The sequence below is a fragment of the Xiphophorus couchianus genome, chromosome 14 (genome assembly GCF_001444195.1).
Source record: "Xiphophorus couchianus chromosome 14, X_couchianus-1.0, whole genome shotgun sequence".
Classification (NCBI taxonomy): domain Eukaryota; kingdom Metazoa; phylum Chordata; class Actinopteri; order Cyprinodontiformes; family Poeciliidae; genus Xiphophorus; species Xiphophorus couchianus.
In genome coordinates this window covers 1,338,286-1,362,617 of record NC_040241.1, presented here as the reverse complement: position 1 = coordinate 1,362,617, position 24,332 = coordinate 1,338,286, and the positions used below count along the sequence as shown (strand labels likewise).

General features: G+C 39.1%; 1 protein-coding gene across 6 annotated transcripts in view; it reads left to right on the top strand.

Moving 5' to 3' along the window:
* Nucleotides 1–23,211, top strand: part of tbc1d14 (TBC1 domain family, member 14) — a 38,198-nt gene extending 14,987 nt beyond the window's left edge. For 5 of the 6 annotated variants that reach the window (XM_028038424.1, XM_028038422.1, XM_028038425.1 and 2 more), the window contains 11 exons: nt 9,337–9,461; nt 9,786–9,868; nt 9,963–10,080; nt 10,941–11,047; nt 12,308–12,382; nt 12,462–12,553; nt 12,697–12,768; nt 15,795–15,923; nt 16,734–16,843; nt 18,410–18,668; nt 19,733–23,211. In XM_028038424.1, coding sequence (XP_027894225.1) covers nt 9,337–9,461; nt 9,786–9,868; nt 9,963–10,080; nt 10,941–11,047; nt 12,308–12,382; nt 12,462–12,553; nt 12,697–12,768; nt 15,795–15,923; nt 16,734–16,843; nt 18,410–18,668; nt 19,733–19,801 — 1,239 coding nt within the window. In that variant the 3' untranslated portion in view covers nt 19,802–23,211. Of the gene's footprint in view, nt 1–236; nt 712–9,336; nt 9,462–9,785; nt 9,869–9,962; nt 10,081–10,940; nt 11,048–12,307; nt 12,383–12,461; nt 12,554–12,696; nt 12,769–15,794; nt 15,924–16,733; nt 16,844–18,409; nt 18,669–19,732 lie in introns of those variants that run through there. The other variant, XM_028038427.1, reaches the window with a different exon arrangement.
* The last annotated feature ends 1,121 nt before the right edge of the window (nt 23,212–24,332 follow it).

Sequence of the window (24,332 nt, the reverse complement as noted above, 5' to 3'; positions counted from 1 at the left end):
ATGCTGGTAAAAACATTGCTAAAGGGCAAATGGTGATGTTGTGATGACTTGCTGAAGCAGAAGTTTCAGAAAGAGTAGGAGTTTCTTAAAGAGACAGAAGCCCAATTTCAAAGCATTAAATCTGGAAGTAAAATGTCTTTTAAGTCACTTTATTGTGCTATAAAATGGCACATTAACAGATGACGTTGCCCCTTTAAAACATAAAATAACACATTTGAAGGAAATGTTCTTGGGGACAATGTTTCTAGGATAGCAGATAAGGAGACTGCCGGTGCTCATTCAGCCTCGACCGGACTGGTAGAGCCGAGGTGAAACCGGATCCGTTACTCCGGGCTTGATTAGCTGGACTGCCAGAGATGAGACGAGCGCAGAGCCTTTCTATGCAGACACGCAGACCAGCGGCGCAAGGCAGGGCTGATTCTGCTGACACACACACAGCAGCCGAAGACCTGATGCAGAGTGGAGCTGCGTAGCGTCACAGCTCAGAGAGAGAGAGAGTGAAGGAGAGAGTGGGGGGCGTTGAGTGGATCATAGGGTGTCATGTCCCTGCTGCTGCATCCTTTGCAATGCGGGGTGTGTCCCTCCATCGGCAGCCTGCCTGTCCCTCTGCCCCGGGTGTCCTGTTACCAGGAGTGAGCCCTGCCGAGCAACCGTGATGCTACGCTAGGCTACCGGAGAACTGTCCATCTGCAAGGAACCGCAGCGTTCATGGTGAGTGAAGTAGCTGCTGAGCTTTTCTTCTTTTCTTTTTTTTTTCTCCTGACCCCCACCGAGCGACTGTCTCCTTGTCTGGCTGAATCAGAGGACATCGGTTAGCTGCAACACAAAAGAGACTGTACAGAAGGAGGATGGCTCCGGTTTCACATAATAGCCTCGCCGCTTTGTGTGAGCGGAAGGCGACGATGATAACTTCTCCGTCTCAAGATGGATAAAGATGCGTAGCGTTGACGGAGTAATGAGCTTTCTCGTCCTGACGCGAAGCTTTCAGCTGCGCATCAAAAACACGTGCAGCAGGGTTCCACCGCCAGCTCTCTTCTCTTTGAAGCTCTCGTAGGATTTCCTCCTGCAGTTAAAGAGATGCGGCTCATTTAACTGTTGCTTCCATGGCTGTTTAATTCCTCTTTTCAGTCAATGCTTGGATGAAATGGACTGCATGAAATCCCCGTGTTTATGCCACTGGCTGTACAGCCGTCCATTGAGATGCTCTGAGATTTCTTCCTTGTTTGCTAAAAATCATTGCACCCCTGTTGGAAAATCATTCAGTGGAAACTGTAATTCAGCTGTGGGTAGAATAGATTTCATGGAAATGAAACCATTGTTAAATAATTATTTAGGCTCAAACTTTTTGAAAAGAGATTGAACCTCCTCTTAAAATGACAAATTCAGAGAAAACTGCTACTTTTTTATCAACTTTATAGTTCTGAAACGCAAAAATCTCTTCAGTTAACGCACCGTATATTAAGTTCTACCAAGTCAGGTCAATTAACAACACTCTTCAGTGTGAAGGTTGTTACTGGAGACTTGGCTATTTTTCACAATTTAATAACATGTTTATAGATGAAGTGAGAGGGAATCACAAAAGGTGTTTGCAGCTATTTTAAAAGGAAGATTCTTTCTGTGGAGGCATGCCTGCTGCTCAGCAGTTAGCATCCGGATTTTTCATGCTCAACGATGAGCAATGTGATACAAGACATCAATTTGTTTATGCTTTAGGGATGTTTATTCAAATTAATGGAGAAAATTGACCTCATGGCAGAAAGGCTACAAAGAAATATTTTAAATACTAATGTAATTCGTACAGAAAAATCCCATTTGGCTAAAATTTGTACGAAAATGCCAAAGATTATGAAAAAATTCAAATCAGCTGCTAAACCATAATTGGTATCTCTGCAAATGAGGGAAAAATTGTAAATCACTAGAAAGTTGGGCAACTACAATGTTCACTTTAATAAGAAAATTGTTCTGGCGCTTCACTCTTGATGCAGATGAGTTTACCCAGACCCCAGAGCAGCTTATGAAGCAAATATTAACGGCCAGTTTTCAAGACGATGCAAACCACATTCTCCACTTGGGTGCGCATGCTGGCTTGGTCTCTTTAACGTTGACTTGTCCCCCATGGCAAATGTTTTTAAATGAATATTTAGCTGTCTCTTTTTTATTTGTGGCACACCTGACACTCTCACCGCTGAGTAATCCAGGCAGAAAATCTTTACCTTGGTGATGATGATGTACGGTGCCGTGCCACCTGGTTGCTTTGTTTTGGTAATCTAATTTTATTACTGTTATCCATTTCAGTGTATATTTGTTGGTATTTCAATTTATTTTAGTTACTAGACTTAATATTTATGATTAGTGCTTTAGGGTTATAAAACTAAATCTAAAGCGCCACACTGATACGTATTTCGTAGAAGCTAATGCTAAAGCGTTAACTTAAATTCAAATTTAATCTGCTCTTTCAGAACAATAACCCACAAGCTCCCATTTAAATTTGACATTTCTATCTTCTATAATGCACTTGGGTATTGTGTTTGTGTTTTATGCAAAGGGAGAACGTGTGGAGAGGAAATGGGACTGCTGCGTTACCGGTCTTCACCCACTTCAAAATAAGAGCATGGATATAAATGTGCAACTACTTGAAGATTACGTAACGGTCAATAACTAAAACGTCAACACAGATGTTGAACTTTGTTCAACTGAAAGTTTGCAGAGCAGCTGAGGAAAGTAGCTCTTTAGTATCATAAGTAGGGGAAGCTAAGTGTGCAACAAAATAAAATTAGCTTTGCCATTAGTGCATTTGCAGAAGCGTGCCCACTACTGAAACTGACCATAATGAAGACAAAGACAAGTACTTTTATGCATTTGGTTGCAAGTCCTGTGAATAAACACGAGCTAATTGTAGCGTCAGATTTGGCGTGCTGTTGAATGTTTTTCTGTTTTTTTTTTTGTTACCTGAAAGTAGTCAGAAAAAATCGATTGCAAACTCGCGATCAATTTCTGACCCAAAGTGCTCATGTTGGAGCAATGCTGTGCTTCTGAGTGTCAGCACAGACTTTTAAAGGGACAGTTCACTTTCTGTCCTCAAACGGATCAATAGCTGCTGATTCCAAACTTCATGAATAACGACGGTAATGGACCACATTGTATCTCAGCACACAGTTGATCTCAGTTCAGTCTCTCTGACTACATTAGTTGTGAAAAATGTGCTGAATTAGTAACTCCTGTGATTCAACACTCCGGTCAGCAACTAAATGCAACATGTTTACGTTCTACATCCGAGGGTTATTGAATCCGTTTCAAAGTAAATCATTTCATTATTTTGATCTTTTTGCTTTAACTGATTTGGTAAACAGCACTGCTGCCCAGGAGTGTCAGATGTTTGGCTGAATTAGTCACTCAGTGTCTTTAGATTTCAAACAGACCTTCAGAATTTTTTATTTTAAGTATTATTTTAAAGAGTGAAGTAAAAAATATCTACATTATAATTGATCAGAGCTCGTTCACAGCTTAGTACTTCTCACCCATGTAATAATGGTATAAATTACTACCCACAATTTTAAAACGGTTTCAAAATCACCAAAATGTTCCTTTATACATTTCTTTTAGAGTAATGTGAGTAATTCCCTCCACCTACTACTGTTCAAGAAAGAATTTTGAAATATTTAACTTTGACAAATACACGTGCTATCGCTAATGTACTGTTAGCAGTAGTATAAAAATGTGGTCCTTTTGTTTTTAACTTGAAGCACTTGGTTGTTTTTGTTGTTGTTGTTTGTTTTAAATGTTTGTGTGAATACTTTTGACACTTGCTAGTTTTAATCAAGGTTCTCATGCCGTCAGAATTTCGTACCAGCTCATGCCGAGTTCCAGTTGTGAAGAGTCATATTTCCTGTTGCGTATTTTTCAAGTAATATTTACGGGCGTCATAGGCAGATAGAAAAATAAAAAGTAAATTTCTGCCAGAATCAAATCTCTGAAATTTTCTAGAAAAAAAACGTGAACATTTCTGAGTTTCAATACTCTGATTTTTTGTGTGTTTCAAAAGAGTCATTTTTACTCAAAAAGTTCAAAAGTTTATTTTCCCTCAAATTGCTGAGATTAATCTCGAAATGTGAGGTTTTTTCCAGCAAATGTTCAACTTTTCAAACGCAGAAATGTTCTTGTTTTTCTTCTAGAAAATGTCTAATTTTATACTCAATTTATATTAGCAGCTCATCATTATATATATATATGTATGTGTATATATATATATATATATATATATATATATATATATAAATAAAATGCTTGCAAGCTAACAAGCTTCCCCCTGCTCATATCTATCATATAGCAGGTAGAAATATATTGCCAGTTGGCCGAATGATGTTTGTTTTTTACCACTGGTTCTGCACTGGTACCAACCCTTATAAGCCAACAGAATCCCTCAGTCATTCCCTGTATTGTCTTTTTTTTTTTTTTTTTTGGTCTTCAATTTAATTTGCGTTGGCATTAAAAAAATCTTAAAGTTGACTTATTGAAACCTGCAGACTCCCTGAGCAAATGATCACTCTGGTTATATTTCTCCATCTATCCGAGTCTCTGCGTTTAATTTACTCTGAAAGAACATGTGGTTTGGCTACTTAAACTAGGAAAACGTCCTGTAGTTCCGGCCTGCTAAACCAAATGAAGCCTAGTGACCTGTCCACAGCGTGTACTGCTAGCTAGCCTCAGGCAGATTCCACTTAATGGTGTCATGAAACCAGGAGGCGTGTCAGTGCTGTAGCCTTTAATCTGACAGTATACATTATTTAGTGAGGAGGTTGAGTTTCCGTGACGATTTGATGCCAAAGAAACAATATATGGCAACGCCTTAGGAAGCACAACACCAGAAATGCGTTTAAGGGATGTTGCTAACTCTTGCCTGCCTTGTGTGGCAGCAGGCTATGATGACAGAAGATTAGTTATAAATATTTCTACTGTTCAGGTTAAGAATTTAGATGTAAAGGCTCTTAGCTGCCAGCTTTAACACCAGTCAGTCGGTCGGTCAGTCAGTGGAGCCAGGCTCTCAGAAGCTCTTTCGTCGCTTTCCGGAAACTGGAGACCTCAGTTGAAGGGCAGCATGACAAAGCATGTTGCCGTGGCGCCAGGTTATCACGGGATACGGTTGCTGTTCCAGAGGAGAGCTGCTGCGCACGGAGCTAAGCTGTGTGAGAAACACACCCACGCACACACCCCCACACACACATGCACACAAACAGAGTTCTGCTTTCCAGTGTTTCATCTGAACCAAAGCCAGGTTCTCTGCTGTGAGACGAACAGATGGCTAATAATGTAGACTTATCCTTTTTCTGAAGCACAGGAAAACACCAGTGACTTTAATTAGCCTGGTTTCTATCATAAAGCAATTCCTCTATTGATTGATGTTCCCTCTCTTACTGAAATTATAGAACTAAAGCACACAGAGCAGGCTGAGAAATCTGCTGTCTTTGGAATGGGATTCGACATGAACCAGAGGATCTGGATAATTCAACGTTTTGGCTTCAATAATCATGAAATGGGTGAATCAAAAAGAAAAAAAATAGAGATCATAAATGTTGCTAATTATTGCTTTAACCTGATTTTAGATGAATGTCTTCAGATTTATACTGTAAGCTGCCATGTTTTTTACTCATTAGCAGCTAATTTGCTGTTTCGACAGCAGAATTTGCTGTACTGTGACAGCTTTAACCTCTGATTTATATTGTGGTTTAATTTGTCAATCTGACACACAGATTTCACACATCCTTCCATCTTTCTTGCATTCCCCACGTTAACATCATGTTCTTTGCAGAACAGATACTACTAGCAGTTTCTACCCCTTCCCTCCCTTCTTCACTCCCGCTTTGCTGCATCCAGCCTCTTCAGTGGCGCAGAACTCTGGCTAATCTGTTTTAGTCTAGTGCCGCCGCTCCCAGGGTTCACACTGATAAATGAACAAAGCAAAATCCATTTTGGCTTCGTATTAAAACACACAGACTGACAGTATTTACTTAATCTGACATTAGATTTTTTTCACTGTGTGGTGTTGGTTCTATTATTGAAACTATAAAAAAAATAAGCATGAATCCAGTCTGTTTCAGGCATTACATGAGTTCACAAAAACAAGATTCAATTGTTTTTGTTAAATACTCAAAATCTTACAATTGGCCATATGTGTCCTAAATAATCTAATCTTTGTGCAATAATCGGGAATGCACCGATTTGACAATTTGGCCGATATTTATACTTCCACTATGACGGATTACCATAGCATTATTATATTATATATTTAACTTTCAACACTATGTAAAAGCGACCACATCATCTACACAAATGGCAACAAGTTGGGAATAAATATCGGCCCAGTTTTATTTATTGAACTGATTCCACTCCGTTAAAGAAAGATTAAAGTCAGCCAATACAGATGTGGATGCTGATATATTACACATCCCTAACAATAATCTAGACCATATGTTGAAGTTTTCATGGTCATCTAAATGGAAGGCAAAATATTGAAACAAAAGTATCAAACATTTTCCTTTTTTGTTTTCAGAATTTAGATAAAAATCTCAGAAATATCAAACTGCACTTTAAGGATTCTCTGTTCAGTGTAGAATTATCCAGTTCAGCCTTATTCAATATATTTTCAAAAGAGTTTGAACTAGATCGTCCACTCTCAATAAAAAGCTGTCCGTTAGCCCTGATGCTAGCTGTACCCTGAAGTAGATACTTTCAGTGCTTTTGTAACCATGTCAACCAAACCAACATGTGGTTTTGATTAGTCCACTGTACAAGTTCTCAGTTCAAAAACTATGTACTTTGTTACTTCAGAATAAAAGTCTTAAACATAAATATAGCTACTGGTAGAGAGCAGTTTCTGACACTAACTTTATTTATTTCGACGAGAAATTTCATGCTGTATTTAGTACTGTGACATCAATACCATTCTACATGGGTTTACAGTCTAATTACAGTTCTGTTCAAATTACTGGTAATATTCCTTTAAAAAAAGAAATCCAGACATTAGCAATGACATACGAGTATTATCTCCAACAATTCAGCAAACTAGCTGACGGCTATGAGGGATTTCTCTGCTTTGCATGTGTTGATAGAGGAGGAAATGGTTTGGATTTGTTATTTTTTTTAATCTTTGTCGCTGATTCAGACGAACCAGCTGCCTTCAGGACAGTCAGAGAAACAAGTAGCCTGTCACCGTATCGTTAATCTCAGCTCGTCTTCAGTAGGATGTTAAAGTTCATTCACATCCAGCAGAGCTAGAGCGGTCTTCCAGTAGCTTCGTATCTGCTTGCTGTGCTCCCGGTTATTACCCACAATGCTTCCTGTGTTCTGCATCAGCAGCTGCTCTCCTCTGATCCCCTGAACCCTTGGAAATGCTTTTGGCATTCCTGTTTTATCTTTTATCTCCATTACATCACTTTTGTTGTTTAGTTATTTTCCTGTTTCTTTTGTAACCGTTGCAGGGAGTTTCTTATTTGAATATCTTTTTGAATTGGCTTTCGATTATTGTTGAGATTAGCTTTGTTTTTTTTTTAAAGCTTCACAATGTCTTGTAGTTCATGTGGTACTGCAGTCAGTGGGGAGAATGTCTTCTAGGGAAACCAGTAGGTAAATAGAATATCTCCCAGACACGCATTATTGATTTGATTTTATTTTTTTTTATAGGTCAGAGTCTCTTATTCTCCCAGACCTGTTTTTCTAAATAAAGAGTTTTATTTCACAGAGTATTTACCTCATGAATGCCAGAGGTAAATTTGGTAACAGCACTATTTAAAAAAAATAGTGCCAAAATGTTCAATTTGTTAAACATTTTCAAATATTTATGAACAATAGTTCTTTTTTTTAATACAGCCGTATTCCAAGCTGGTGCAGAGCATTATTCTTTGTAAAATGTAAATTCTCTTTTATTTGTACTTTGTCACCAAAAGTTATTTATAAGTCAATAATAGATGCTCAATGCATGCTATGTTAGAAAAGGAAGCAGAAGAATAGAAGCTATTCTTGTGGGGTTAATTTTATATTTATTTTTCTTTGTCCATTAAGCTTAGTTATATGGACGCAAGGAAATGGCCAACCTGTCAAAGAACACAAGCATCTGAATTTTCATTATATTGATGCTGATGTTACTAACATTTACCGTTTACTGGCATTACAGTGTTTTTGATTTTAATCTAGGAGAATTTGTACATATTGTTTTGTGTTTTTCAGTCAAGTAAATAAAATTTATTTCTATTAAATCAAATCTTTTGCCCAGCAGTGATTTAGCCATGCTCTGAATCTTGAATCTTGAATTTTGGGTATTATCACCACCCACTGGTGCAGCACAGATATAGCATTTTTGATCAAGATTTAACAGACCATTTAGATTATTATAATTTTTTTTAAGTTGGAAAATAAATACTCCACTTTTAGTAAAAAGTCTGCATAATTCAGTCACTTGTACTAGTTCTCTACCGTCGAAGCTTTACAGGCAGTTGATGTTCAAATTATTATGTAGTCTGCTTCAAAGGATCTATGTCAGACTGTGTCCCTGCTGGACATACAGTTATTTTTTTCCTTGACAATGTAACAAAATGTAGATAATTACAGTGCATCATAAAAATGAGTAACAATAAAACAAAGACAGAAATAGCCTTGGACTGCTTTAGTCATTCTGAGTGTAGAAATGGATTTCCTGCCTGGGGTTTTCTGTGCTGATCAGTGACTAATGCTGTTCTGGCAGACCTCCGTCTCTGTTGCTACTGTATGAAAACGTCTGTGATTCAGTTTGATGTGCATCCACGTTGCGTTTGTTCTATTTTTAGCTGTTTGGTAATCAGTCAGGAAGTCTGCGCCGTGTTTCTAAAGAGGCCGTCCTCTGACCCGTGTGCTCCACAACGCTGTGCCCACACGCAGTGTGAAAGTCAGCTGATGGCTGGCCTTGAGTTAAGCTGCTCTGTGACATCACATGACCTCCCCCGTCTCTGTCTCACCCGGCGTTTAATCAGAGCTGCAGACTCATTAGAGACAAACTGGAAATAAGTCAGTCCATAACGAAGTCTCTTGATTTGTTTATTATTTTATTTTTATAGTTTTGTCTGTCCTTCGCTAAATCCCATCAGTTTGTCCTTCCACATGACTTTCTGAGCCAATGGAGAGACCCTTGTGGGACTTTCCTCAGTGAAATGTTTCTAATTTTATTTTTCCCCTTGATGCTACATGTCAATACCAGCACCACTCTGACACTAAAAGCTGCCGCCCAAACTAAATAATTTAACCTCTACTGCCGTCTGTCGTCACTTTGTTTTCTTATTTTTCTCCATCCTTGTCTGTGTTTGTCCTCAGGAATATGAAACAAAGAGTGGCAAAGCTGGACCTGGCACCCCGACGTCCCCCAGGCAGGGAGTGAGGAAGAACCTGGACTTTGAGCCCCTCTCCACCACCGCGCTCATCCTGGAGGACAGACCTGCGTACGTTTCCTCATCATTCCATCCTACCAGTGTCTTCATTAACATGATGATTGGAGCTTATGCTTTATGTTTTGTCCACTTACCTCTCACTTTGTTAAAAGGAAAAAGCTTCACCTTGCCTGTCTTTTTTTGTTGTTGTTGTTTTTTTGGTCCTGCCGTTTTTTTCAACCTCATTCTTCTGGGCTGCTTAATTTATTTCATTGTAAAACAACTACTTCATCAAAATTTCCTCTTGGAATACCAGGAGGTTTTTTTTCCCACCTGTTTTTGTTTTGGTTACATGGAAGAAACCCAGTGTTTACATTCACTTCTGTTTTTTTGCAGTAATCTGCCCGCCAAACCTGCAGAGGAGGCCCAGAAACACCGACAGCAGTATGAGGAGATGGTGGCCCAGGCCAAGAAGAGAGGTCAGCCAGCTCCACTCCTCACTGAGCCACATCAGCTCGTCATATATTGTTTTGTTTTTTTTGTATGGTTAATTTCACTATCTGTCTCCTGTAGAGCTGAAGGAAGCTCAGAAAAGGAAGAAGCAGCTGGAGGATCGCTGTAAGCTGGAGGAGAGCATCGGCACGGCGGCCCAGATCTGGAACCAGGAGATCCTACCCAACTGGAGCACATTGTGAGTCATGTTCTTCTTCTCTTTAGTTTCAAAAAGCCACATTTACTGTATATGTGCTACAGTAAATGAAATGAATGCAAAATTATATGTTTGACTTGAGTAAAAATAATAAGAAAGAAAAGATTAGTTTACATTCCAAAGCCTTCCACATAACACTTTTTTTCTTCCATCTGTATCTGGGTTTTTGTAAAAACAGAAATGAAGCATATAAAACCAAATAGAAGAATTATTATAACAGCTTTAACATCATATGGATCTATAGATCAACATCACAGTAGACTGAATTAATGAATATTGGTTATTGTGGCATTTTTTTCTACATATTTTATTCATTCTAAACATTCTCAATTATTTCCGGCACATATTGATTGATTATTTTTTTCCCACTTATTCATCCATCCATTTTCTTCTGCTTATCCGGGGTTCGGTTCGTGGGAGTAGCAGCTTAAGAAGGGAAACATTTCTCACTGAAACATTCCTGGGTGACATTCCCAGCATACTTGTTCTTCAGAAATGATTCATGTGCCTATAGGATACTTTCTCTACTTAGTTGGTCTGCTTTAGTTTAGACCAACTAAAATCTCTTCGTGGTCCTAAACATTGTTTTAATATCACATTAGCTGCTACAACCAAACACATGCAGAACAGTAAAAGGAGTTGTGAAAATCTAAACAGGAAGTAGTAGCCAGATACATTGTGTTGGGGGATTACCTGCTATTTCCTGCTCTGGCAGTGGAGGCAGTAGCTGCTGCAGTTGGATATTATCGCCCCCATGTGGCACTGATCAGTAATGGGTTCTTTAAAAAGGGAGAGAAAAAAAGTTCTAAACCAGCCTGAGTTTTTGTCTTTCCTGTCTGCAGGTGTACCTCCCGGCGAGTGAGAGACCTCTGGTGGCAAGGCATCCCTCCAAGTGTCAGGGGGAAAGTGTGGAGCCTGGCTGTGGGCAACGAGCTGAACATCACACATGGTACATTATTATTATTATCCTTTTTTTGTTGTTGTTAATTTCAGTTTTAATTTCAATTTACAGAGTTCTAGTTCAGCTCACCAACCTGCTTCCTCTAACTGGTCGAGTTCATGAGAACATGAAGCAGACAAATAAATCTGAAGTCTACAGGTTAAAGGTTAAAAAAGGCAGTGGTATCATTTTTCAAACACTAATCTGTGTACTTATTGGCTGAGTAATTTATTGATATACTTAATTGAAATCTAGGCGAGAAGAGTTAAGTATATAGGAGAAGTTACATAATCCTGTTCCTATAGACCCATTGGGAGTGAGGAAGTTTACAAAACAGCCAAGTGAATTAAAGTTCCAGAATTTATCCTGTAAAACTAAATTAGAGGAAGCCAAGTTTGATAACTGTTTGCAAAGCTAGCTGATGCACTGTATGAAAAATGATCTGCGCTGTTGGTGCAAGTGTACTTACACAGATGGAAAAAATGTGCAGTTTGACGGCTCAAAATATAAAACCTCCTCTACACACTGCAGGAAACGACATGTTAGCTTCCAGGATCTCTGCTGTATAAATATGCAGGTAGTTATAAAAATCTCCATGTGTTCCTCGCACTTAAGCTTGAATATCATCACCTACCTAAAAAATACCCAAGTCATTTTTTACCAAAAGTGTTTTTTTGTTGTTGTTTTTGTTTTTTTTTCTAGATCACTTTTGGCCAAACAAATGACTTGGGTTATTATTTTAGGAAGTTGACTGTATGGATCCACAAACATGTTTTGGAAAAGAAATTCTTTGCACATAAAACATTTGCTTTTGTTCACATCAGTGCTTCTGTTTATCGCCATGTTGTTCTGAAAGAACAAGGTCAAAGGTTCCTCTGCAACTTTCGACAACATAACATTTCATCTCCAGCCCTGACCATAGCAGAGGCTCATTAGATGCATGAAAAATCCAAAATATGTTTTTCCTTTATCACAATATTCAGCTGGTAGCTTTTATTCTAAACGCCTTTGTTGGGCCGTTTATAGATACTTTCTGTAGGAATATAAAGCTGCTGATGAGAGGTGACTGTTGAACATGATGGAGGTCTCTGCTGCTCCACTCATTAAATTCAGTACTTGGATCTGAACACTAGAGGGCAGCAACAAGTAGGACGAATGTGTTCTGAAATGTAAACACTCTGTAAACACCTCTCTGTCCTCTCATCTTGTACTCTGCTCAACGTCTTTCACCTTTGCCCTCTCCTCTCTCATATCGATTGGTCTCTGCAGAGCTGTATAACATTTGTCTGGCCCGGGCGAAGGAGAAGTGGAGGAGCACAGCAGTTCCCACCACCGACACCGAAGGTAGAGGCCAAACGTAAAATGTGGATTTCTTTGTTTTTCATTTCTGATCCAAGTAAAACTCAACGGGGATTTCTTCAAGACGTTTTAGATTCTTCGGATCGCGAGTCGAGCCTGGAGCTCATCAAGCTGGACATCTCTAGAACTTTCCCCCAACTCTGCATCTTCCAGCAGGTGAGTGACAGGAATCTGCATGAAGGTTGTGTCCAGAGTGTAGATGCAGTCATGTTGAACCTAATCAAACAGCTGAGCCATGTTGAACGCTGTTTAAGGGGAAGGGAAGCTCATTCTTGGTTCTTTTGTCTTTACTGGTTCAGGGCGGGCCTTATTATGACGTGCTGCACAGCATTCTGGGAGCGTACACGTGCTACCGGCCAGACGTCGGCTATGTAAGTCCGTCCAAACACTTCCCTACTTCCTGTGGTGAGATTACATCTCATCTCTGTCATGTTGGTTGTTTACCATCCATATATATGTGGATGACGTTAAGAAAAATGACTAATGGATAGAAAAACTCTTTTATTGGCCAGGCCTTTATTCAGATAAACCTTTACATGTGTTTATTTGTCATTTAGTATTTGTTTTGTATTGATATTTATACTGTTGCTTCATATATTTAATTCTTTTTTGCCAGTGCTGTAGTGTTTCTCTGTTTGTATCTTCAGATTTTTTTTTTTTTGGAGTATTTTTTTGTCATATCACTGCAATGAAAATTTACCCAAAGGGACAATAATAGTCACTCTAATAATTATAATCCACGTTTAAATCATCTCCATCTTTTTTATGACTAAACACACTGTTAGGGTAAATTTGATCTCGTTCTTACATAAAATGACTCACAAGTTTATTTAACTATGTATATACACTCATTAACTAGAACAATATACACAGAATATAATAATAATACATCATATTTTTATGGCACTTTTTTGGACACTGACGCTTTACAAGAGAAGAAAAAAAAATATTTAAAAGAAAATCTAATATTTTGGTCCCTGATGAACTAGAAGAACAAGATTAATTTATTTCTCTTGACAAAATGATATCTGAAAAACGGCATGCTATATTGTAACTATATATACAGGTATATACAGTATATATATATATATATAAAATGTTCTTTTGTTTGTATTTCCTTTTAAATCCTGTAAAGCACTTTGCATTGTCTTGTTGCTAAAAAAGTGCTATATAAATAAAATTATCTTTATATCTTTAAAAAATAATATAAAGTAATAAAAAATATATATAAACTAAGTTACAGAGCAAGCAGGGAAGGAAGTTTCCTAGAATTGGCTCACATTTTATACCATTGAGCTGCTCTGTGATTCTGTAGGTTTTCTAATTATACAAACAGATATTTAATGCATTTCTGCCTCTCTGTGTTCGACACAGATGACAGATCAGTCGGTGTTTGAGTTTCAGCCGGTCGGACAGATTTGTGTTTCAAATTGTCCAATTCTGATTTACAGCATCGGCACAAAGGATGAAGCCATTCCACTAAAAGTGCTTTGAAATGCAGTAGTCATTAAAACAAAATGTGACAAAGTTATAACTCCCAATTACGTCACACTACTTAGTTAAATTGAGATATTTCATTATGAGTACAGTTACTGTTTTCAACCTTCATGTCTGTAGTGGTCACAGTCGATCCGATACGGCTCTATAGGTGTCGTTTAAGGCTATTTTCCCTCCAGCCGTTTGCCCTCTTCTTCACCAGCTTTGGGGAAATACCCACTATGTCACAGTACAGTGGAACATTCTTAGAATATCGTAGCATTAGCATAATATTTTACCCTGCAATTTAACACCACAGAAACGCTGTAGGGAAATATTAAATGGACTTTCTGCCGTTGACCACAGGAATTCTTGTAGAGCGTAAAAAGGTAAATATAGCGCAGCACAAGCCTCCCACACAACACCAACACCCACGCTTTCTATCATTAAGCTGTTTCTATCATCAAGTAGATGTCAGCTTCTCGAATCTGATTTTCACCTGAGTGGGCGCTGTGGAGAAGCTGAGTGGGTTACGAAAGGTGAGCAGCCGATATCAGCTATGACTCTGGAGTTTCAGCAGCGTATGAACAGTTCAAAACCAACAAAATACTCTGCTGGGGTGATTAATAAGAACTCTAACTGATCTGATGAGTTTTAAAAAAAAGTAATTTATCATCAGTAAAGAAATAAATTTTAATATTGAACAAAAACACAATCTAGCTCCGCAAGATGAGAAAAAATGTCTGATTTAAAAAAATACAAAACAAACATCAACACATGTCAAATCAATGAATCTTTTTTATTCCTTTATAGTAAATTATGTTACAGGATGCCTTAAAGTCTTAAATTTTTTTCTCAACAGATGTCAAATCAACTTTGATGTGTCAAGTTGTTTATTTTTATTACTCTTTATGAGTTTATATTACTGAGTGTGAATGCATCCTTAAAAGCTTTTAAATTCATGTATCTAAAATTAGGGCCTTAATATGTCTTATATTCATTAAAAAATAAGATAATCACATGTCTTAAATTTTGTCTTCACAGGGTTATTTTATCATGTATATTCTGTATATTGCTTTTCTCTTTTTGGACTTTTTTGTCAGACATATTTGAGTCGCTCTCAGATGTCTTCTTTGCGCTCTGACTTCAGACGGTTGCTAACTCACTGCTAACATACCTTTACTACCTAGCTAGATAGGTTCTTTGTGTCAGAGTTCAAATTTGTTGCCAGTTTGCTGGACGAAGTTCGCACATTTCTGTGGAGATATAGGTCTTAAATTTCATTCATAGTGGTCCTGAAAAGTCTTCATTTTGAGTTGGTGAAACCGGCAGAAACTATATTAAATATTTTACTTTAAAAGCTCAAAAATAGCAAAATTACTACTGTAAACTTCAGTGTAAGCTAAAATGATGTGGGCTCAGGACAGTAAACAAAATAAAATGAGAAACTTTGACACAACTAAAGCACTTTATTGTTCAAATGAGTTTATTTTTGAGCTTTGCTTTTTAGCTTCAGTCAGTGAAATTAAAAAGTCGCAGCATCACAGAGCGCTCTTTGAATCATGTGAGCTGTGATGTCGGCTCTGCTGCTTTTCAACCGCAGCACCATGCTGCTGTTCATACACTTTTATAGAAATGACTGTGACTTCCTGCGCTGACCCCAACCCACCTCTGCACACACATCTGTGCACTCACCACTGCACATACAGTTTATGTGCATCAGCCTCAGCTTATGTGAGTCTCCTCTGTTTTCAGTCTGATTAACAATAAATGCTCCTTGTATCGACGGACTGAAAGTTCAGGTGTTGAGTCACGGCCGTGCTCCGAGTCTCTCAGACACAAATCACTCCGACTCGCCTCTGCAGCTGTCGGTGTTGCCCGTTTTTTCAACATTTCTTCTTACTGCCTCTGTCGTGCTCAGGTGCAGGGGATGTCGTTCATCGCCGCCGTGCTCATCCTCAACCTGGACACGGCCGACGCCTTCATAGCTTTCGCCAACCTGCTCAACAAGCCCTGTCAGATGGCCTTCTTCAGAGTCGACCACAGCCTTGTTAGTAACACACACACACACACACACACACACACACGCCAACACTCAGAAACCACATCATACATACATAAAAATCACACGTGGGGAGCCTCTTTACAAGCTTCATATTTGTTCTGACCGAATGTTTGGGTAGGAAATGGAATTAAAGGGTTTCTGAAAAACTACGCCGGGGACTTTACTCTAGAGATTTACCAATCAGATATTAATATCTGTATCCATCCTAATATTGGGGAAGAAAATCTATGTTGAGTATTGGTGACAATGTTCCTGAACCATAAGGTTGGATCTGAGTCACATAATGTTTTATAATTTATTTTCTATAATATTCAGAAATCCTTATTGCTCTGTCTGAACCATTTGAAAGGTTTGCTGCAGTTTATTTTTTACATTTGTGACCAATGTAGTCAATCTATTTTTGTTTGATCAGTTTCTTTATTTTTTACAATAGGTTGTGATACTCCTAATTGCACTGACTGAATAAATGAAAGTTGCTATTTTTACAACTTTAAAAATAGTTGTAAAAATAGCTGTTGATGTATTTAAATGTGCTGCTTTAGTGCTGAATTATCAGATAAATGAGTTATTCAGTACGTTTAGGTCTGTGTTTAAAAAAAATAAATAAATGAGAGAGAGACTGTTTAAGTCAATTCAACTATTTCTCTGTATCGGATAAACTTCAGATATCGGTTTTGGAAGTCAATAAAGTCGATTGGTGCATCAATACTCTGTCCTATGCAATGACTGTTAAATGTTGGTATCTTGGTAACAGTTTGGTTTGTTTCCATGGTTTCCCCTCTCTCCCGTTTCCAGATGTTGACGTACTTTGCAGCGTTTGAAGTGTTCTTTGAAGAAAATCTACCAAAGCTCTTTGCACATTTCAAGAAAAACAGCTTGACTCCTGATATTTATTTAATTGACTGGTGAGTTTGTCACTTTTACACATTTCTACTGCTTTTTTAAAAACATTTTTTATAATTGACCTACTCTGAACTTGACTAGGTGCTTTAGATAGTTTGGGCCCAAGTTTTAAAGTTGCTCCGTCAGTCGGCATGTGGAGCTGCTAATGTGTTCACCTGCATGCAGAGTGAACTTTGCGCTCCATGTTGCTGTAGGGGAACTTCATGCTGCCTGCGGGTCACACTCAGAACCTCAATTGGGTTTCTGAGAAAACAGGATGGGCTCAGTTTGTACATCGGTCTGTGTTAGTGGTCTGCACCTTCCAATGGAGGAAATTCTGTTCACTCTCACTTGCTGCTCAAATAACACCTCCCCTTAGAGGGCACAGTTTTAACCACGCTTAAATGTGCATCCCCTTTTTATAATAAAGTAAAATAACGTTGGCCGATAATGTCATATGCCATTTTATTCCATCTCTCTCCTAGAGAGGTGGAATAACCAGTTCTTATCACACTGTTTGTTTAATGAGGTATTTAACACAAATATGAAACACTGAGGTGTCAAACCACAAACTCAGAATTTTCATCCGTGGCTTTGCTTGTGTTGAGCATAGAATTGCACAAATTGGAGTTACAAAAACAAATTCACTTAATGGCAACGCCGACTTTCAAAGAACTCACATTTTTACAATAAAAAGGTTTTGAGCCAGGATGAGTTGTATTTTTCTTTTTCTTTATATATATATATTTTTTTTAGCAGTGTTGAAATTTGGGCATTTTGCAAAACTGCAAAAGAAACATTTTATTCCTCCCTGTTTGTGTACAGCAACTTGTTTATAGATAGATAGATAGCATTTATTGTCATTGAACCGGATTCAACGAAATTTCTATTGCAATTTATGAAATTTCTATTTATGACCACGTTTATTCCCGTGTGACTTTTTATTTTATTACATTTTTTGTTTCATGGAAACACTGCTATTGCAAAATTGTTTTCTGTTTTCAACATTAACAGAGTATTGAAAGTTTTGCTCGCATTTTTAACAGAAGTGCTGCTGGGCAGGTGCTTAATGAGGAAAACATGTCGCAAGTTACAAGTCGACAGTTTCAGACACGACTGCTAACACCTGCTGATGACGTCTGTCGTAGATAAATGGATCTTTGCAATTTGGTAACAGGTTCAATCAGGTCAACAATCGATCAAAACAAACCTTGCACCCCGGAAAAATCGCTCCTATTGTTTGTTTTCTTTAATCGGCGATGGTTAGGGGAGTCAGATGTGTTCAGACTCCCAAACTAGTGCAGGAAAATAAACGTGTCCCAAGCTGTCTTGAATGAGTTCACATCATGATTTTTAGCACCATGCAAGTTCTTTCTGATCACTCAGAACAGACGGTGATTCCTGGTCTAAAAGTTTCCAGTTAATTCTGACGGTAGTGTACAGTACTGACATCATGAATGTAAATGAATTGATTTCCCCTAAATAAACTATTGGCTGCCTCTGTTGTCTCTCACAGAGAGATGCAGTTTTTATTTTGACTGCCACTTACAGTCTTCCTCCACTTTTGTTTTTTTTTCCTTTCCTCCCAGGATCTTCACACTGTATAGTAAGTCTTTTCCACTGGACCTGGCGTGCCGGGTGTGGGACGTGTTCTGCAGGGACGGCGAGGAGTTCCTGTTCCGCACGGCGCTGGGCGTGCTGCGCCTCTACCAGGACGTCCTGACCTCCATGGACTTCATCCACATGGCTCAGTTCCTCACCCGCCTGCCTGACCTCATCCCCCCTGAGCAGCTCTTCCAGCACATCGCAGCCGTTCACATGACCAGCCGCAACAGGAAGTGGGCTCAGGTACTGGTTTGTCCACCGGGTCTGTTTCACAGTGCAATGCAAAAGAATTCACTCTCCTTAGACTTTTTTTTTACAACATTAAACATTAATGTACGTGATACACCAACACAACGTACCACATGACTTTGAAGTGCAAGGAAAATTAAATACAAATCTGAAAAGTGTGGCTAATCTAGTAGTTCTACTACCACTTACAGGTTCATGTCTGTCAGCAGTGAAGATGATATGAATAAAGATTTTGCTCATTTTTCTGCCCAAACTAGCTCAGGCTGGATGGGGGTCATCTATGAACATCAATTTCAAGTCTTGCCACACATTCCCATTTAATTTTGATCTGGACTTTGACTGGGCCGTTTTGGCACTTGAATATGCCTTAAACTATACCATTCCACTGGAGCTCTAATTGTATGTTCAAGGTCGTTATCCTGCTGGAATGTGAAGCTTTGTTTATGCAGTGATGTGAAAATCTGGGCCGATATCAATATCCGATACTAATACTGCTGTTAGGGATTGTAACCAATATTTACCGATATATGTATTATATTTTCCCCAATGTTTCAGCATGATGAAAAGTACTACCTCACTGACTACGCTTCCTCGATGCATCAGTAAACCCACAAATCTTTGCAAATACCCTCCGACCCCCAGTATACTTGTCTGACTGCTGGCCGATACCGATATTGATGCCAATGTATCGTGCATCATTAATTCTATTGTTTGCTGCACTCTCTACTTTTCACACATTTATACATTTCAGATTTTAAAGTGTTCAGTCAGAGGCTTCTTCGGAGCCGCTGTAACACAGACTGTTACAGGAGACCCTTTCTTGAGACCTCAGTTTCCCTTGAGGGTTGAAGTGTTCTTGAACTGAATTCTCTCTAATTCATGCGCCTGTCTGTTTTACTCCTTTGACTATTTCTTTTTAGCATTTTAGAGACACAATTAGAAAAGTGTGAGGTGTGTGAATGCTTCTTGTCTTGTATTTTCTGCTTTATTTTATTTTTTCATGCCACCTGTGAGAAGCGAGAGTATAAACCCGCCTCTGCTGCCTTTCATCCTCGCAGGTCCTGCAGACGCTGACGGAGCAGAAGAGATCTGGAGCGAGGCTGTCCGGAGCCGAGGCGCTGAGCTGAGGTCAGAGGGAAGGTCACACACTAATCCACTCAGATCCCCTCCAGCTTTCAGGGCATCCTGCACCTGAAAGCAGAGACACCCTCCCTTCTCCCGCCTCCCATCAGCTTGTGGGGGGAGTGAACTACTGTAGCTGCTGAGACGGGGCTCTCCTTCGTGTCGCCGCTCAGACCCTAAACCAGCATCCACCAGGAGGGTCTGCCGGTCAGGGAGCTCCGGGAGGTGAAAGGAATACGAGGCCTTATTTTCCTGTTTTACTCCCCAACACCCACCACGAAGCCCAGCAGTGAACTGGAAACTGTAGCTGGGAAACGGTGAAGATTGTATCGCACTCCCACTGTCATCAACACCAGGCTGACTCAGATCTCCTCAGGCGGAGGGAGGAAACCACTGAAGTTACTCCACCAGTCCCTCCACCCGGCGCCGGGTCCTCTGCTGTCGGCTATCTGAACCACGTTCCACTCGTCTTGTCTCTTTCTTCCTCTGGTTACCGTGACAAGAATCACACTCCCCCCCCCCCCCCCTTTTTTTTTTTTTCCTGGATGTGTACCAGTCAGGGAACATCACTCTCATTTTTAATTTCCACCTTTTTCTTTCAAAATGACTATGCTAGCTTAAAATGTGGCCAGTGGATTCTGTTTGCACAGTTATCATTCCCTCATGGTGTGTTTGCGTGTGTTTTTATTTAATTAGTCAGGCTTGTTTTCTGAATCATTCCATTCTGTCGTGTTAAAATCCACAAAGCTGCAACTCCATCACATGCTTGACTCTGCAGCTTCTATCCAACATGTAAGCAATGAAAACTCTTCATTGAGGTTGAATAAGCTGCCTGGGAAAAAAAATTTATTTTCCCAGGTGCATCAATGAAACTGGGTTAACTTAAAAAAAAAAAAAGTGGAAAACTTGGTCTAGACACTGCGGATGTTGATTTCTTTTCCTTGGTTTTAATGTGTTTGTGGTACATTTCAGCTTTGTATTGTCCTGGTGTGCAAAGTTTTTTTGTGGGGTTATTTAATATTTATCGAAAATGTGACAAGGCATAAAATTGAAATGAAGGATGCGGGGAAGTTCCTCCTCAGCTAGTGAGAGGTGTGTGAACATGTTGCATCAGACAAACCGACACGTGTAACTGTGTTTTACTGCCGAGTCGGAACCGGTTTACTTGATTTACTAAGTGATCGAAGAAACATTTTATCGTTTTTTGTCTTTGTTAAAATTTGTCCAGATGATAGCTGTGATAGTAAAATGAACTCCGGATTCTCAAGCAAGATCTGCAGTTTAGAATGTGCAAGTTCTGCCTCGCTGATACTGTAAATCCAAGAAGGAGCCGTCAGGGGCTGATGGTGACAATTTAAGAGCTTTAATATAAAGTGTAACTCATGTCTGAAGCTGCAACATGTCATTGATTTTTAAACATGAAAAGATGAATTAATGAAGTTTCCCAACAACCTACTTTTCTTATACTTTCCTTTAGCACTTTCTTCCATGAGGCAGCCATATTGGATCTTGAAGTTGCAGCTGGGGAGGCTCCTCCCACTTTTGGAACAGGCTCCAATATATTTTGAAGAACACATGTAGACATAGGCTACTGTAAGTTTCTTACAGTATGTAAGTAAAAACGAGAAATGTTAAGATTCAATAATTATTCCTGCTGTAAATTAACATGACAGATTATTGCAGTCAGGGCCGGATTTAGAAGTACAAGGGCCCCGAGCCAGGGATTCGAGCCAGGTTTGGTGCCATAGCAAAAAAAATTTGAACTCATGCAAATTAAAGAGCATAATAGGTCCTGTTATATGTCTGTAGATGACTCCATTTTGGTCCCAAAATGATTTATTTCAAATATTCAAGAAGTTTAAATTAATAGGAAAAAAAACACACTACATGCAAAATTAGTCCACGACTTTAATATGAGATATAATGTTTGTGAAAGATGCAAAGTACCCACAAAAAAGTGTTGTTTTTTGTTGTTGTTTTTTTGTTTGTTTTGTGCGCCCACACAACTCAGAGCCCTGGGCTACTGCCCATGTCGGCGCTTTCTAAAGTCTGGCTCGGATTGCAGTTACAATTTGTCTTTAAAACTGAGGGAAAGTTGTAGCTAACTTCTTCCAGCTCTTAACTGGAACTTTATTAAATTAGACTCTTTTTTTTTTTTTTTTTTTAAGTGTGAATTAAGAAGCTGTGAATTCTTGACTTGATACCAGAAACTTCCCCCCACCTAAACACACACTACACGGCTGCTCCTGGTTTAAACTCTGCTGCTCCAAAGCGCAGCAGGTTGCATTCAAAGTACGACTGGCTGCAAATGTTGGGGATCGGATGTTGGTTCTGCTTCAGTCAGATTCTGTGGCCTTCACAGTGGATTCACACAGTGGTAAACGTGTCATCCCATCATAACCAGGCGACGCCTGCATTGACATTGCTGTCATCTGTAACGTTAAAGTAACAGCTTAAGGATCCACATAAAACAACTAAACATGTATTTCTTGAAACTTTTCTCGATTTTTAAAAAAACAAATTTTAAGCCCCATTTTTAATCTGATCAGATTAAAAGGTTGAAAGCATAGAAATCTGATTGGATCTGAAGGTCAACTGTGGATACAATTAGTGTGTCCTCTTGCTTGTTTTGCTGCTGATTTTTTATTATTATTATTATTATTTTTTATGAGAGGCTACTTTCGTTTTCTGTGAAAATCTCCTCTCACTGGGACCACGCTCTCTAAGTACACCGAAGTCTTGAGATGACTTGAAACCAAAAATCGGTTCTGACTTGTCGACTTCTTCTCACACACGTTTCGACCGTCTCTAGACGGTTTTCTGTTTCTTTTCTGCTTTCACATCATCATCTTTCTGCACCTCACCACCCCTCCACCCAACATTCAACTCCTCCACTGTGTGTGTTTTTTTTTTTTTTTCTAAAAGCCACACAGGACTGCAATAAAGCTTTTTGCACAAACATGTCAGCCTTTGCATTGAGTTGTGCCTCGCATCATCATTTCATGTCATCGGTCACGGTTAAACGGGTTTCCGTCTTTTTGTTTTCGTGTCGTTCGCACTGTCGTTGCCGACCTTTTCTCCCTAATGTGTGCTTGGTGGTGAGAAGGTAATTGCACAAAGATGTTGGTTCCCAACATGTTACATTAAAGGTGAAACCTGGTGTTATCTATCAACACTACCTGTCCTTTCTTTAATCCACAGCACTTAAAACACACACAAAAAAATACTCAATCAGAAGTGTCATTTTCCTTGGCTCAGTAATCAGGTTGATTTGTTGGTTTTATTTTATATCGTCACTTTTGGTTTTTTCCTTGAGACCCGTGTGCTGTTGAGGACTGAGGGTCGTCATGCAACTGTATCTCACTTGAAAATGTACATAAATGATGGTTTTATCATATTAAAAAGCTCTACATACCCTCCTGGTTTTTTGAGTCTTTGTTAAATCTACAGATGCGTGTAAAAAAACATTTGATATTTATTGTTGCTTTGGTTACAATAAAGATCAGCCTGTGGTTCTGTTGAGGTATAATGGAAGCCCAAGTTGATCATCCGCATTGTTGGGTTGGTGATTCTCATCTTCCTCTTCCTCCATAGAGAATCTTTGACGGTACGCCAAAGATTTTCTACAGGATTCAGGTCATGAGAGTTTCTGACCAATCCAGAACAGTATCGCCGCGGCCACTGAACCAGCTTTTAGTACCTTTGACAGTGTGGGCTGGGTACCAAGTCCTAGCTAGAAAATGAACTCGGCATCTCTATATAGCTTGTCAACAGAAGGAACCAAAAGTTGCTCTAAAATGTCCTTGTAGATGGTAGACTGCTCCCCCGAACCTTCACTGACTGTAGAAACTTTTCTCTCAACTCCAACCAACCAGGATTCTGTGTAACCATCCTTTTTCTAAAAACTCTGGGACCTTGGTTTCCAAATGGGATCCTTTATGTTTTCATCTGGAAAGACGACTGGATCTCTAAGTGATCACCAAGTTGGGCTCAACTTAAGCAAGTTGCTTAATAAAAATATCCTTGTCATCAAAATTGCAAGCGTTGCCTAAAAACAAGACAAACCTGGATGATGACTAGGTTTACCAACGTTTGCCTAGTCAGTCACTTTTTCCTAAAGCAGTCACTAGAACTGGAACGAAGGATGAGTGGAATTTACCGAGAAAGAAAAACCCGACTCTCATCTCATTCTTTAACTTGCTTTGAGGATGTTGCAGTTTTTTTCTTGGTATTTCACGTTGATGTTCCTACAAATTTTAGAGACATTTTCAGAATGGTTACAAACGAGATGCACAATCTCATTTTCAAGAGCAACAAGTGTCACCATTCACATCAAAACGATGGCATATCCTACTTTCAAAGGCATCAAAGTATAAAGTAAAAAAACAAATCCAGCAAAAGTCAATTGATCTGTCAATTTAGACTCTCATTGAAAGGCATTCCAGTGAGGGGGCGGCGTATTTAAATTTTCTCTTACTAATATCAGTTCAGTTGTTTTTCTCTCTAATGCAGATACAACTCGTGCCCTGCATAGGA